Raw genomic sequence first — 12,256 nt, 5'->3', positions numbered from 1 at the left:
ATGGGCACCACATTGGAAAGCCTCCAGTCATCTGGGACCTCCCCTGTTAACCAGGACTGTTGATAAATGATGGAGAGTGGCTTGGCAAGCTTGTCTGCCAGCTCCCTCTGCACTCTCAGGTGCATCCCATCCAGCACCATAGACTTGTGAGTGTCCAGATGGCATAGTAAGTCACTAACTCCTTCCTCCTGGGTCATGGGGGGTTTAGTCTGCCCTCCATCCCTGTCTTCCAGCTCAGGGGGCTGAATGCCCCAGGGGCAGCTGGTCTGATTATTAAAGACTGAGGCAAAGAAGGCATTAAATATCTCAGCCTTTTCTTCATCCTTAGTGGCCATGTTCCCCTCCACATCCAATGAAGGATGGAGATTCCCCTTGGCCCTCTTTTTGTTGTTGATGTATTTGTAAAAACATTTCCTGCTATCCCTTACAACAGTGGCCAGATTGAGCTCTAGCTGAGCTTTTGCCTTTCTAATTTTCCCTCTGCATGACCTAGCGAGATCCCTGTACTCTTCTTGAGTTGCCTGCCCCTTCTTCCAAGAGTGATAAACTCTCCTTTTTTTCCTGAGTCCCAGCAGAAGCTCCCTGTTCAGCCAGGCCAGTCATCTTCCCTGCCCGTTTGTCTTATGGCACATAGGGACAGCCTGGTCTTGTGCCTTTAAGACTTCCTTCTTGAAGAATGCCCAGCCTTCCTGGACCCCTTTGCCCTTATGCCACACCGACCTGATAATCCTACATGAAGCCTGTCTCCTTTCTCCCACCCCGTTTTCCTTCTCCCATGGGTCAAGAGTCTCTCGTTGCAGGTCAAGGACAATCCTGTAGAGCAACACAAATTGCAAACAGCCGTTCATCCATCCATCTACCCCTACAAACACCATAACCAATCCTTGTAGTCCTTACAGTCCATCTCTACAGCCTCCAGTAAGCCCAAAGTCTACCCTGATCTCATCCCCACAGACACCATATGCCCACAGTACCCCATATACTCTACTGCCTCAATATTTCACTCCTGCAACTGCAGCTCCCCCACAGCCCCTCATTTTTCCAAGGTCATAGAATCATAGAACCATAATATCACAGAATGGTTTGGGTAGGAAGGGACCTCAAAGCCCATCTAGTTCCAGCGCCCTGCCATGGGCAGGGTCATCTTTCACTAGATCGGTTTGATCAAAGCCCCATCCAACCTGACATTGAACATTTCCAGTGATGGGGCATCCACAACTTCTCTGGACAACCTATTCCAGTGTCTTACCAACCTCATCGTAAAAATGTCTTCCTTATGTACAACCTAAATCTCCCCTCATATTCTACCCCCACAGCTCCCATATATAATGAGTACAGCCAGCAAAAATGCAATCTCCTTTCTTCACATACCCCTTAACCACACAATGCGCCCATCAGCCATCCCAACCGACACAGTGTCCCTACAAAGCCCCATCCTTGATACGTCCTCGCTGTCCCCCATACTCCTGCACTGCCCAGCAAATCCCCACTTTCTCCCAGATTACCCCACCTGGAGTACTGCATTCAGCTCTGGGAGCCCCAGTACAGGAGAGATATGGAGCTGTTGGAGCGAGTCCAGAGGAGGCCACAAAGCTGATCAGAGGGATGGAGCACCTCTGCTATGAGGACAGGCTGAGAGAGTTGGGATTGTTCAGCCTGGAGAAAAGAAGGCTGCCGGGAGATCTAATTGCGGCTTTCAAGTACCTGAAGGGACCTACAGGAAAGATGGTGAGGGACTGTCCATCAGGGAGTGTAGTGACAGGACAAGGGGTAATGGGGTTAAGCTGAAGGAGGGTCGATTTAGATTAGATGTTAGAAAGAAATTCTTCACTGTTAGAGTGGTGAGGTACTGGAACTGGTTGCCCAGAGAGGTTGTGGAGGCCCCATCCCTGAAAGTGTTTAAGACGAGGTTGGATGAGGCCTTGGGCGATGTGGTCTAGTGGAGGGTGACCCTGCCCGTAGCAGGAGGGTTGGAACTAGATGATCTTTGAGGTCCCTTCCAACCCAAACCATTCTATGATTCTATGATTTTCTCAGTGCCTCCATCTCAGGCCTCATCACTACTATCCCAGAGATCCTGGACAGCTGGGCTTCCCCTCGCAATCACCTGCCCCCACTGTGGTGGCTCTCCCGGCACCCAGTGTACCCACTGGATGCCACTGCCCTAACACCAAGGACAGGGACAACCCCAGGCAGAGGCAGAGTTACAGCAGTGGCTGTTGGGTTGATGACTCACCATATTTGCTTTGCGGACACCGTTTCACCCTCTTCCTTCTCATCCTTCCTCTATCTGCCTCCATTGCTTTGGGAAGGAGCATGGAAACGTGCATCTCTCCATGAAACCCACAAGACCAAAACATAATGTCCAGCTTTATTAGAATGGACCCAAGGCAGGTTGGAAGGCACAGGGGTCTGCACAGAGGAAAGGAGCGGCCAAAACAATGCCGGTTGAACATGCACCACTTCTGCTTCTTGCAGAATCTGAGGCAGACAACGAGGAATCAGGCAGGCCCCGAGGGAACGATGGCCTTAGCTAAATGGAGTAAAACCTTTAAGGGATTTTTCTTCTCATTCCTCTCATTAGTCCATCCGGAATCCCTCTTTCAGATCTGCAAATGAGGGAAGCAGCAGCATCAGAAATGGCTTCTCTTCAGTCTTGCATCTTTAAGGGAGATAAATTTGGGGATTGAAGGAAGGAGGAGGGTGAGACTCAGAGAATCAGAGAATCATACTATCTTTTAGACTGGAAAAGACCTTGAAGATCATCGAGTTCAACCATAAGCCTAGCACTAAACCATGTCCCTAAGTGCCATATCTACACATCTTTTAAATACCTGCAGGGATGCTGACTCAGCCACCATTGAGGAGCAATACTTTTCAAATTCTCTGTCCAGAACAACCTCCCAAACCAGCTTTGAACAAAAGGTTTGTTTGTTTCTTTTCTTTCTTTGGCAAGGAAGGTGGGATAACAGTCAAAAAGGGTCATTATTTGGCAAGGAAAATGAAGTCCCAGGGGTCTAAGAATTAATGAAAGTAAAATATTTACCTCTTCTCTTCATCAGGCGATGGGAGAAGAAAAAGATGAGGCCATTGATGGTAAAGAAGGAACCCCCAACAATGATGTCTCTAATCCAGCTGATTTTATGGCCTGGGAAGAATCAATGGTGACTTTACCATGACACAAACTTCCCCCCCGCCCCCTGCCCAAAATCTTTTCATTGAGATCGTTTTCTCCAGTATCTCTCCTTATTGTTGTTTGTAAAAGAATGGGCAGGTATGGCAATGAGCTCATTTAGTGATGGATAGAGGGGCTGACGCAGAGAGATGGATGGTCATAGGACAGGAAGGGATGGAGATGAGGCTCATAGACGAATTCATAGAGAAGCACACAGGGAATGAATTAACTGAAGATGGGTCAGTAGTCACTGGATGGGTTTGAAAACTCACTTTTCATGTTGACGTTGATCCAGTGGCTCCTTTCTGAGAGAACAGGACGATCAGACAGAGTTACAAAATAGGCACAGCTGTAAGACCCAGAGACCTCCTTTCCCGTGATGCTGAGGTCATAGCTGTAGTTTCTCATGTTCGATACTGGGATGGACATCTGAAATCCATGGTCCGCATAGTACTGGACTTCTCTGACATAATCTGCAGATGAGGGGATGGAGCAGAGTAGCCTGACAGAGTCCCCGATTCTATAGAACTCCTGCTGAGGATCCAGGGATAACGTTGGGGCCACGGGAGCAGCTGGGGAAAAACCAAACAAACATAACACAACACATAACCCAACCAAATCAGCTGTCTATGACATCAGGACCTGTGCACAAAGCCCATGATTTTTCCCAATGTCACAACTCAGCCTTGACAAAGGGACTAGAAAGGAAGTTAATTATTCTTCTGACTATTGCTGGGGCAAATACAGAGCCTTGAACTACAGAACAGCTTCTGGGGCTCACTCGTGGCTCTCTTTCCTATACCCTTGAACCACGGACAGAGGAGAAAAGACCCACCAATCTCAGAGATAAGAACTCAAAGCAGCTTGAGCGGTTTCTTTGTATTCTCTGAAGCACAGAAAATAAGTATTTTTACACGCCCAAAGTAGAAAGGCATGTAATACACCCTGAACCCTAATGAAAGGCTTGGGCAGGCTCACTGCTGTAAGACCTCTTGGAGGTGACACAGCTCCTAGGCCAACTTATTCCGGCTTTCTCAGAGAAATGCAGGAGCACAACAGGAGCTTGTGAGAAGCCAGAGCAACTTCATCTGTACACTGGCAACCAAAAGACGAGGCCATCGAACAAGATGATGCTCTAAAGGGAGGCATGTGGTGTCTGGGCTGATGAGACCATAAGACAAGACCAACCTACCCCGAACCTCAATTGAAAGAGGAAGGCTCCTATTGGAAGGAATTTGGTGTCCGAAGTCCTCCACAAAATACATGCACGTGTACTCTCTAGATGTGTTTGTAGCTGTGAGCTGCAGCCGGGCTTTTGGGAGGGAGTAAGGTGCTTGCAGGTAGATTTGGTCCCCGCTTTGATTGAAGAACCGAAATCCACCTATGTTCCTCTTTGTCGTAGCCAAGCAGATCAAAGCGAGATATTCCCCTTCATAATAATAATGGTAACTGGGGTCTGCAGAGAGTGTAGGGCTCGGCAGAAGGTCTAAGGAAGAAAGAAAGGATGTGGAGGATGGGAGGGAACTTTCTGAGAGGAAAAGGGAAATGAGACACCCCTTTTCCCTCCCTTTTACAAAACACAACTCAACCCCGCCTCGCCGTCAAAGGCTCAGTTCAGCAGGAGAGCATCTTCTGAGAGGTCAGGCTGCACTTACCCGCAGAGGACACAGCCAACGGTAGCAGCTGGAGGAAAGCTGTGAGAGAGCGGCATTGAGACGAGAAGAGAGAGGAGGCTGCAAAAAAGGAGAGAAAGGAAGTCACTTTGGCAGCCGCTGCCCTGGGAATTCCTGGCCCTTTTCGCCATCACTCAAGACGGCAGCCCCTCCCCAGCACCATGGATTCGTACAGGTCATGGGTCCTTCTGGTGCCACTGTAGCACGGAAAGCCTAGACTGATCACAGAGAAACCCTGTCACAACAATTTCACATGCCAATGAGGCCACCCACGGGCAAAAAAAAATCTACAAAACTCAACGTGCCCCTGAACTTATCATTTTGCTCCATGGAACACATGTTGGACGAGATTATTTCTTCTGTTATAAGCGATTTGATGATTGCCAAGCAATTGATTACTACCAGCAAGAGGAAACGATATCTTAAAGAAATGGGGCTGCTGGAGTCCTTACAGGGTTAGGAAGAATGGGATATCTCATGGTCCTAGCAGCGGAGAAAGGAGTTGTTGAGCTGGGGTGCATGGCAGGAGGAGCTCAAGGTCTATTTACATCAAATACCATTGCTGCAGAAAGGAATCTTTGGGGTTTCTGCCCCAATATGAGGTGGGGTGTGTTGCTTGCAATAGATATGAAGAGGGCTGGTGTGGGCTGACCCTGCCTGGCGGACCAGCCCCACGCAGCCACACACTGCCCCCCTGCCCCCAGTAGGACGGGAGAAGAGAATAGAGAGCAAAATTAAGAAAACTTATGGGTTGAGATTAAAAAAAGTAATTGAAAGAGGGAGAGAGAAAACAACTACAGAGATGAAACAAAGACAATCGCTCACCACCTCCCACAAGTGCAGTGATACCCAGCCAGACCCCAAGCTATGGCTGCATGCCCCAAACCCCCCTCTCCTCCATTTTTGTTGATAAACATGATGTTATAGGGCATGGAATATCTCTTTGGTCAGCTGGGGTCAGCTGTCCTCATTGTCTTCCCTCCCAGCTTCTTGCACACCCACAGCCTTCTCCTTGCAGGGCAGAGTGGGAAACAGAAGACCTTGAGACCATGCAAACACCGTCAGCAATAGCCAAAGCTCTGGTGTGTTATCATCACTCTTTTAGTCACAAACCCAAAATAGCACTGTTCGGGCTGCTATGAAGAAAAATAACTCCAGCCAGCCAGACCCAGGGCAGGAGCCAGGATCCAGGGTGCTCTCCCTGGCCCAGGATCAGTAACCCATTGCTTCAACCCTGCACAGGACATCAGTGTAGGACTTCATGTCCTTCCACCCTAGAGGAAACAAAGCCTACTCAAATCAGGTATTTAACCGCAGAATCGGTTGAACTGGCCCCACTCCAGTCTCTCCTGTTTCTCTTCTCAAATAACAAACTACACTGTAAAGGTTGCATTTCTTCCCCCTTTGGTATCTACAGGCAAGTCTCCCAAGTGGTCCAGATGCAAATTCTTGTTTTCAAACTTGGGATGTCCTGGTTAAAAAATACTTTCACTTCTTTGCTACTAAATTTCCAAGAGGTACGTTGGAAGAAGTAAACCCCCCAACATTCTGAAAGCAAAATAAACCAAGAAAACTTGTTTGTGCTGTGGGGTTTTTTGGCTTTGTTTGGTTTGGTGTCTTTGTCTTGCTAATGTGAAAAAAGCAACCATCGTCCAGACCTCAACAGCCTCTTCATTGAATACTGCTCTGGTGTGAGCTGCCAGAGATGAGCAAGCTGCCAAAGTCTCCATCTCCATCCATCAAATTTCTGTCTTACCATGGAGAGAGGGCATCACATCCCAAAACCGTTGGCCTCTTCCTTTCTGCTTCCTGGAACAAAGCTCTCAGGCTTGGCCAACATGTGAGTAATTCAAGCCCCTTAATTTTGCACTCGACTTCTGTTGGTGACGCCCTAGAGAGTCATCTTGCCTACATCTGGGTGTCACCGTCAAGACGTTAAGTGCTGTGCAAGTGTTGCCAGTGGGGAAATCCGGGATAAGGTCTCAGCTGGACTAGCGAGATGAAGGATGTGGTTGGGTGACGTCGGCTTTGCTGTGGTAAGTGTGAGGCAGCAGTAGATCTAATCAGCTTTTTTCTGCTGAGCAGCGTCTTCCCCACACAGAGCACGTGAATGTAGTGTCCTTCGTAACAGGGGGAGATGTACCCAAGAAGAGCGTGCGTGGAGGTGCATGTTCCTTATTTTCAGCCCCTCACTGACAATGCTGGAGAGAGGCAGGATGGAGGCAGGGCTGACCATTTAAAGTTCTGGAGCACATTTTTGACCTGAGATAGATCTTTCTTAGACAGATCATAACTATGGTTCACCCCCAGCCTGGGATGAACCAGTCCTAGTCTGGTTCTCAAGCCAGAAACCAATCCAAAAAAGGATGCAAAACAGCCAGTCAGATAATCAGATCTAATTTCAAAAGAATCTACACCAGAAAGACCATGATGGAATTGATATTTAACAGCCAGACCCATTTGCCACAAAGAAGATCATGTGTTGGCATCGTCTCCAGCACCACCACAGCAATGAGTTCTTCATCTCCTGAGAATACTGATACCCAGCTGACAGGACAGAACTAACTGCACCAACCCACCAGAGAAATATATTATTGAGGGTCTAACAAAAGGGAAGAGGAAAAGTGTGAGGAGAGGAGAGGAGAGGAACAGGGTTATGGAGAGGAGGATGAAAGAAAGGAGGGAAGATTGGATTGAAAACCAGAAAGGAGAGAGGGAAGGAAAGAAGAGATGATGGCAGTGAAAGAGAGGAGTTCAGAGGGATATAGGGCAGAAGAAGGACTAGAGGTGAAGGAAAGGAAAGGAATGGAAAAGGGAGATGGGAAAAAATGAGATGAGGAAAAAGGAGAAATAAACATATGCGTGGTGGAGGGAGAAGAGAAGAGAAGAGAGAAGAGGAGGATGAGAGACTCACTGAGGAGTGTCACAAGGCAATAGATGATCATGGCACCGTGATCCCAGGGGTGCTCAGGGCTCTGTTCCGGCCTGTCCAGGAGAGGAGCGTGCTGCCTGGTGGCTCTGTGCTGCCTTCCCCATCTGTCTGTCTCGAGTTGGGTGGTCAGAGGGGCAGGGAGAGGAAGTGCTGCATAATGAAGTAGAAGCCACTAACCACATGGGGGGAAACTACATTCTGGGTGTTGTGTGTCTTAGGATTCTCACTGTGTTTTCAGAGATATTTTCCTCTCCAAGTGCTCTAGGTCACCTTTGAACTCTCTCTTTACGCCATGAACTATGAGTCCTTTCCGATGAATGTGGCCTAGCAGAGAGAGGACTGCAAGAGTTTCTTGGTAAACCGCCTGGCTTGCAACAAGCGTGCTGTCGATAGGTGAAAAGGCTCGTAGGAGACTCGCCAGATGTCCTAGACCTTGGCAGTCAATGTGATGTTAGCTCTCATCTTGCATTGAGAGGGTCGGGGTAGGGATGAGGAGGTATTGCTGATCTGAACTGCCACCATGCCAGGTACACGGCATGGTTTTGCGGGAGGATGCTCTGCATTGCTCAATATTTTGGGGGCTCGGGTGTGGTGCAGGCATTGAAGGAATCCCCCGTGCAAGGGCATCCCAGGAGCAGGAGCACTCCTCCCCCAACTGGACGTGTTCTGCTCACTGGTGTCACATTGCCTTTCCGCCCTCGCTTTGGATCCCCTGATCTGATGCGATCCTCTTTTGCCCTCATCGCTTACCTCTCCTCCTCTGACAGACACAGGCTGCCAGCAGCAGCAACGGGGCTGGTACAGCAGCAGCAGCTGCGCGTGCGGGCGCCAGTGGGATGGATGGAGACGAGGGCTGTGAGTTAGAGACATGAGGGAAGATACGCAACTGCAAAACATCAGCACGTAGGTCATGCATCTACTAAGTCAAGTGTTTCTTCTTTCTGTCCTGGTTCCCTGTGAGAGGAAACGCAAGGTTGGTGTGTGAGGTGTCTTCCTCCAGCTTTGCTCTCTGTAGACAGTGAGGTTGAAGCCAGTTTGACAATGTTTCTTTGCCCCTGCCCCTCTCCACAACCCCCGTCCCATCCCATCCCATCCTGTCTTGTCCTGAAAAGTCCGTTACCCCTGCAGTCTTGGGGCCCAACCATGCCATCAGAAGGATTCTCCAGCCAACATCCTCTCTTGCAACCGTGCTGCAGTCCCAGACGTAGAGCCCAGGCAGGTTTCATTCCTCAATTGCTCTTGCTATCGCTGCCATGGGGCAAGTAACATGCGCCCGGGTGCTTTGGGGGTCTTGGCCAGTGGCTCAAATAAGCCAGGGGTCATTCTGCAGTGGTAGCAGATACGACCGCCCTGGCCGTAGGAGCAGAAGCCATTCCCTGGCCTACTTGCCATGTTGCTCTAGTCTTTATGTTTCAGGACCATGGGGGTCTAGAGGTGAAACAGAGCTGGTATAAAGCAGTGAGGATGTGAATCTGTCTCAAATGCAACGTGAGGGTCCTTATAGTCTTCCTGGCCATGATCTTGCCTGGGAGAGTCTTGGGGTAGCTGCAGGGACTCATTTTGCATGGTCATCATCATGACCTGGCTCAGAAGTGACAGGACCCATTTGCCACTAACGCTCTCCTTGTACCTGCAGGTGAGTTGTCCTGTTGTGGGTTTGGCTGCCAGGATCCTCCTTCCCATTTTGTTCAGCTTGGTCCATCTGTACTCTCAAAAGTTCTGTGGGTGCTTTCATGTCAGAAATATGCAAGTGAATTCAGTGCATCAGTGGGTACAAGAGTGACCCCTTCCTCTTAGTGTCATCTGCTGACTGCTGGGGTTTCTGACATGGCAGAAGAAATACATCAAGTTTTACTTCCCAAATTCTATACTTCAGGAACTTCATTCATTCACTGAAACTTCCTCTTTGCAGTCAAGGCTTCACACAGTTCTCCCCTGGCTTTATTTTTCTCTATTTGATAGTGATTCATCTTTTCTGGTGCTATTCTTCTAGAAATTAGTTGTCCGCTTTTTAGGTAATCATCTAAATCTACTCTGCAGACAGATATCAGATTATCTGGAGGACTATGATCCACGTCTAAAATTAGGGAATGAGACAGATGTGATGAATCACATTTAGGAAGTGCTGATTTCTCTCCATATTCAGGAAGAAGAACCCACATGCAGAACATTCGGTACCTCTGAGTTGGCTGTAAATAGGAGAGTGAGATCATGACCTTCCTTAGTTTTCCCTTGGAAATAACAGTTGCTGCATCTGTGTCCTAGTAAACTCAATTCCCATAGCTATCAGTAGGAACCCTCTGTGTGGTTTAGAGCGCAATTCATCTGACCCTCGAGAAATTCTGTGGTTTTGCTGCCTCAACACTGGTATTTGATGACCTTTCTGATGCTTCTGGTACCCCCTATCTAGCCTCTAGCTACCCTAATACAGGGTTGAGAGTCTTCAAAGTTTATGATCCCACCTGCTCATGTGCTGAAAAGGTCTCTGCTACCCCACAGTCCTTGGATGCCCAGGGAGGTGGTGGAGTCACTATCCCTGGAGATGTTCAAAAAACGTGTAGACGTGGCACTTCGGGACATGGTTTAGTAGAGGTGGTGGTATTAGGTCGACGGTTGGACTTGATGATCTTAGAGGTCTTTTCCAACCTTAAAGATTCTATGATTCTATGTTACTAGATGCTGTATTTATGTGCCTGAATTACTCCTGGGATGTTGTTCATCTCATCTGAAGACTTGTGGCCAGAGATAACATGCTGCAGATGTATGTCTGACTATGCAAGCTGAAAGGGAGACCATGTCTACCAGGCAGGGCAGCCACATCCTCATTGATCTGCTCAGCAAGAAGATTCTCAGCCTTTGGGACTGCAATTCCTATTGTTTCTTGCATGATCAGTTAGCCTCAGGGTGCTTCTTCCAATTCAAGCCACTCATATGTCAATGTAATAAAAATAAGGTCTTGAACCATTACACCTGGGACTTTTCTCATCATAAGAGACAGCTCCCTAGAAAGTTAAATGCATAGAAATACCTGTAGACAAACAGAAGCGTTAGCTAAATCCATAAAAATCCATCTTGAAGCTAATTTTTTGTTTAAAAACATCATTTCATGGTTAAAAAGGGTTAAGAATATGATCACAGTCAGTGTCTTTTTAATCATGTCCACTCATTAGAGTGATTTTGGATACAAGAGAAACTCATTTATCATTAGTTCTCAGTTTTCACTGAAAAAGTCTTTTAAGAAGAGTCCAGAGGTTTGTTGTGCAGGGTTACACCTAGCCGCATTTAATTTTTTTAGCTTAGAACAGACGTTTCTTGCAAAGGTACGTTATTGAGTGATGCCGCACCAGCAGCACAAGGTCTCCGTATAGCCTCAGAGCTGATCTATTAATAAACTGGGCAACCACGACATTATTTATTCCTCTTATTGGAGTTACACACTCTCATGTGTTTTCATTGCTCTTTCTTCTTGCAGGCAACTCTGAAGTAGACCAGGGATTTCTGCTGAAAGCTACACTCTGCCCTCCCAAAGGATGAAAGCCACCGACTTCTTCACCATGCGCACAAGGAAGGGTTGCAAACACTGCAAGCACAGGAGAAAATACTGCCTGTGATGTTTAGTTCATCTCGTCCCACGGTAGACATGGAATGCATCAGGTCTATAAAACTCTACCATTAGGTTAGATGTAGGAGTCTGGATGCCTTGTTCAGCTGCCGACATCTGATATGAGAAGAGTTTAATTCCACCCCTAGATTGCTTTAAAGATTAATGTTTATCTGGCTCTGGAACAGATCAATGCTGGGTTGCTGCTGGAGGAAATGGGCTTAGAGCACACCTCCTTGGGCAAATGTCGTTGTCCTACCACTGCACGCTTGACAATATGACTAACCAAGAGTGGGTTTTGAGGTGATGAAGAAGCAATATTAACAGGATGAGGGTCAGAAAAGACCATGAATGGAGGTGGGAAATAAAGGGTTTGATTCAGTTACGCAAAGTGTCTGGTATCTTTATAGATTACCTCCAGCTTTTATGAGCTTGTGGATGCTCTGTAGGTCCTGTGCTATATTTACTAGTCCCAGACGCGTATCTCAAATGCCTCAATGCATTTAAACTGGTACCAGCTGCCCACCTTTAGGCAAATGAAACCCACCTTCAGCTGGCAGGTGATGTCCTTTCTGTTTCTTTCCTTCAGCTTCTCCAACTAGCTGGTGACAAGCAAAGATTCCCCATCTCAGCTGGTGACTGGGCAACATTTTCTGTCTGAACAAGGTGACCATGCCCTCTTGTGGCAAAGCAAACCAATGGTGTCCTGGGCTGCATTAGGAAGAACATTGCCAGTGGGTCAAGGGAGGTGATTCTTGTCCTCTACTCCGTACCTGGTGAGGCCACACTGGAGTGCTGTGTCCGATTCTGGGCTCCCCGGTTGTGGTGGGTTGACCCTGGCTGGGGGCCGGGTGCCCATCAGAGCCGCTCTATCA

At 47.9% G+C, this 12,256-nt stretch overlaps 1 protein-coding gene across 1 annotated transcript; it reads right to left on the bottom strand.

Annotated features, from left to right (window-relative positions):
• Positions 1-2,359: 2,359 nt before the first annotated feature.
• LOC142599681 (uncharacterized) lies at positions 2,360-7,897 on the bottom strand. The gene is made up of 6 exons (XM_075741412.1): positions 7,763-7,897; positions 4,831-4,908; positions 4,368-4,661; positions 3,448-3,747; positions 3,047-3,148; positions 2,360-2,609 (listed from the first exon to the last, which is right to left on the bottom strand). The coding sequence occupies exons 1-6, from the start codon at positions 7,791-7,793 to the stop codon at positions 2,581-2,583; spliced, it is 834 nt and encodes a 277-aa protein (XP_075597527.1). The 5' UTR covers positions 7,794-7,897; the 3' UTR covers positions 2,360-2,580.
• Between the last annotated feature and the right edge of the window lie 4,359 nt (positions 7,898-12,256).

The sequence above is a fragment of the Balearica regulorum genome, unplaced genomic scaffold (assembly GCF_011004875.1).
Source record: "Balearica regulorum gibbericeps isolate bBalReg1 unplaced genomic scaffold, bBalReg1.pri S36, whole genome shotgun sequence".
Taxonomy (NCBI): domain Eukaryota; kingdom Metazoa; phylum Chordata; class Aves; order Gruiformes; family Gruidae; genus Balearica; species Balearica regulorum.
Note: the sequence above shows the minus strand (reverse complement) of the source record. Positions and strands in the feature narration are given on the sequence as shown.

Excerpts from the sequence above, each read along its gene's own strand:
- LOC142599681 (XM_075741412.1), bottom strand. The coding sequence starts at position 7,793 with ATGATCATCTATTGCCTTGTGACACTCCTCA. Across the intron at positions 4,662-4,830 it reads GTTGGCTGTGTCCTCTGCGG|ACCTTCTGCCGAGCCCTACA; the intron begins GTAAGTGCAGCC and ends TTTCTTCCTTAG. Across the intron at positions 3,748-4,367 it reads TCTTTCAATTGAGGTTCGGG|CTGCTCCCGTGGCCCCAACG; the intron begins GTAGGTTGGTCT and ends GTTTTTCCCCAG.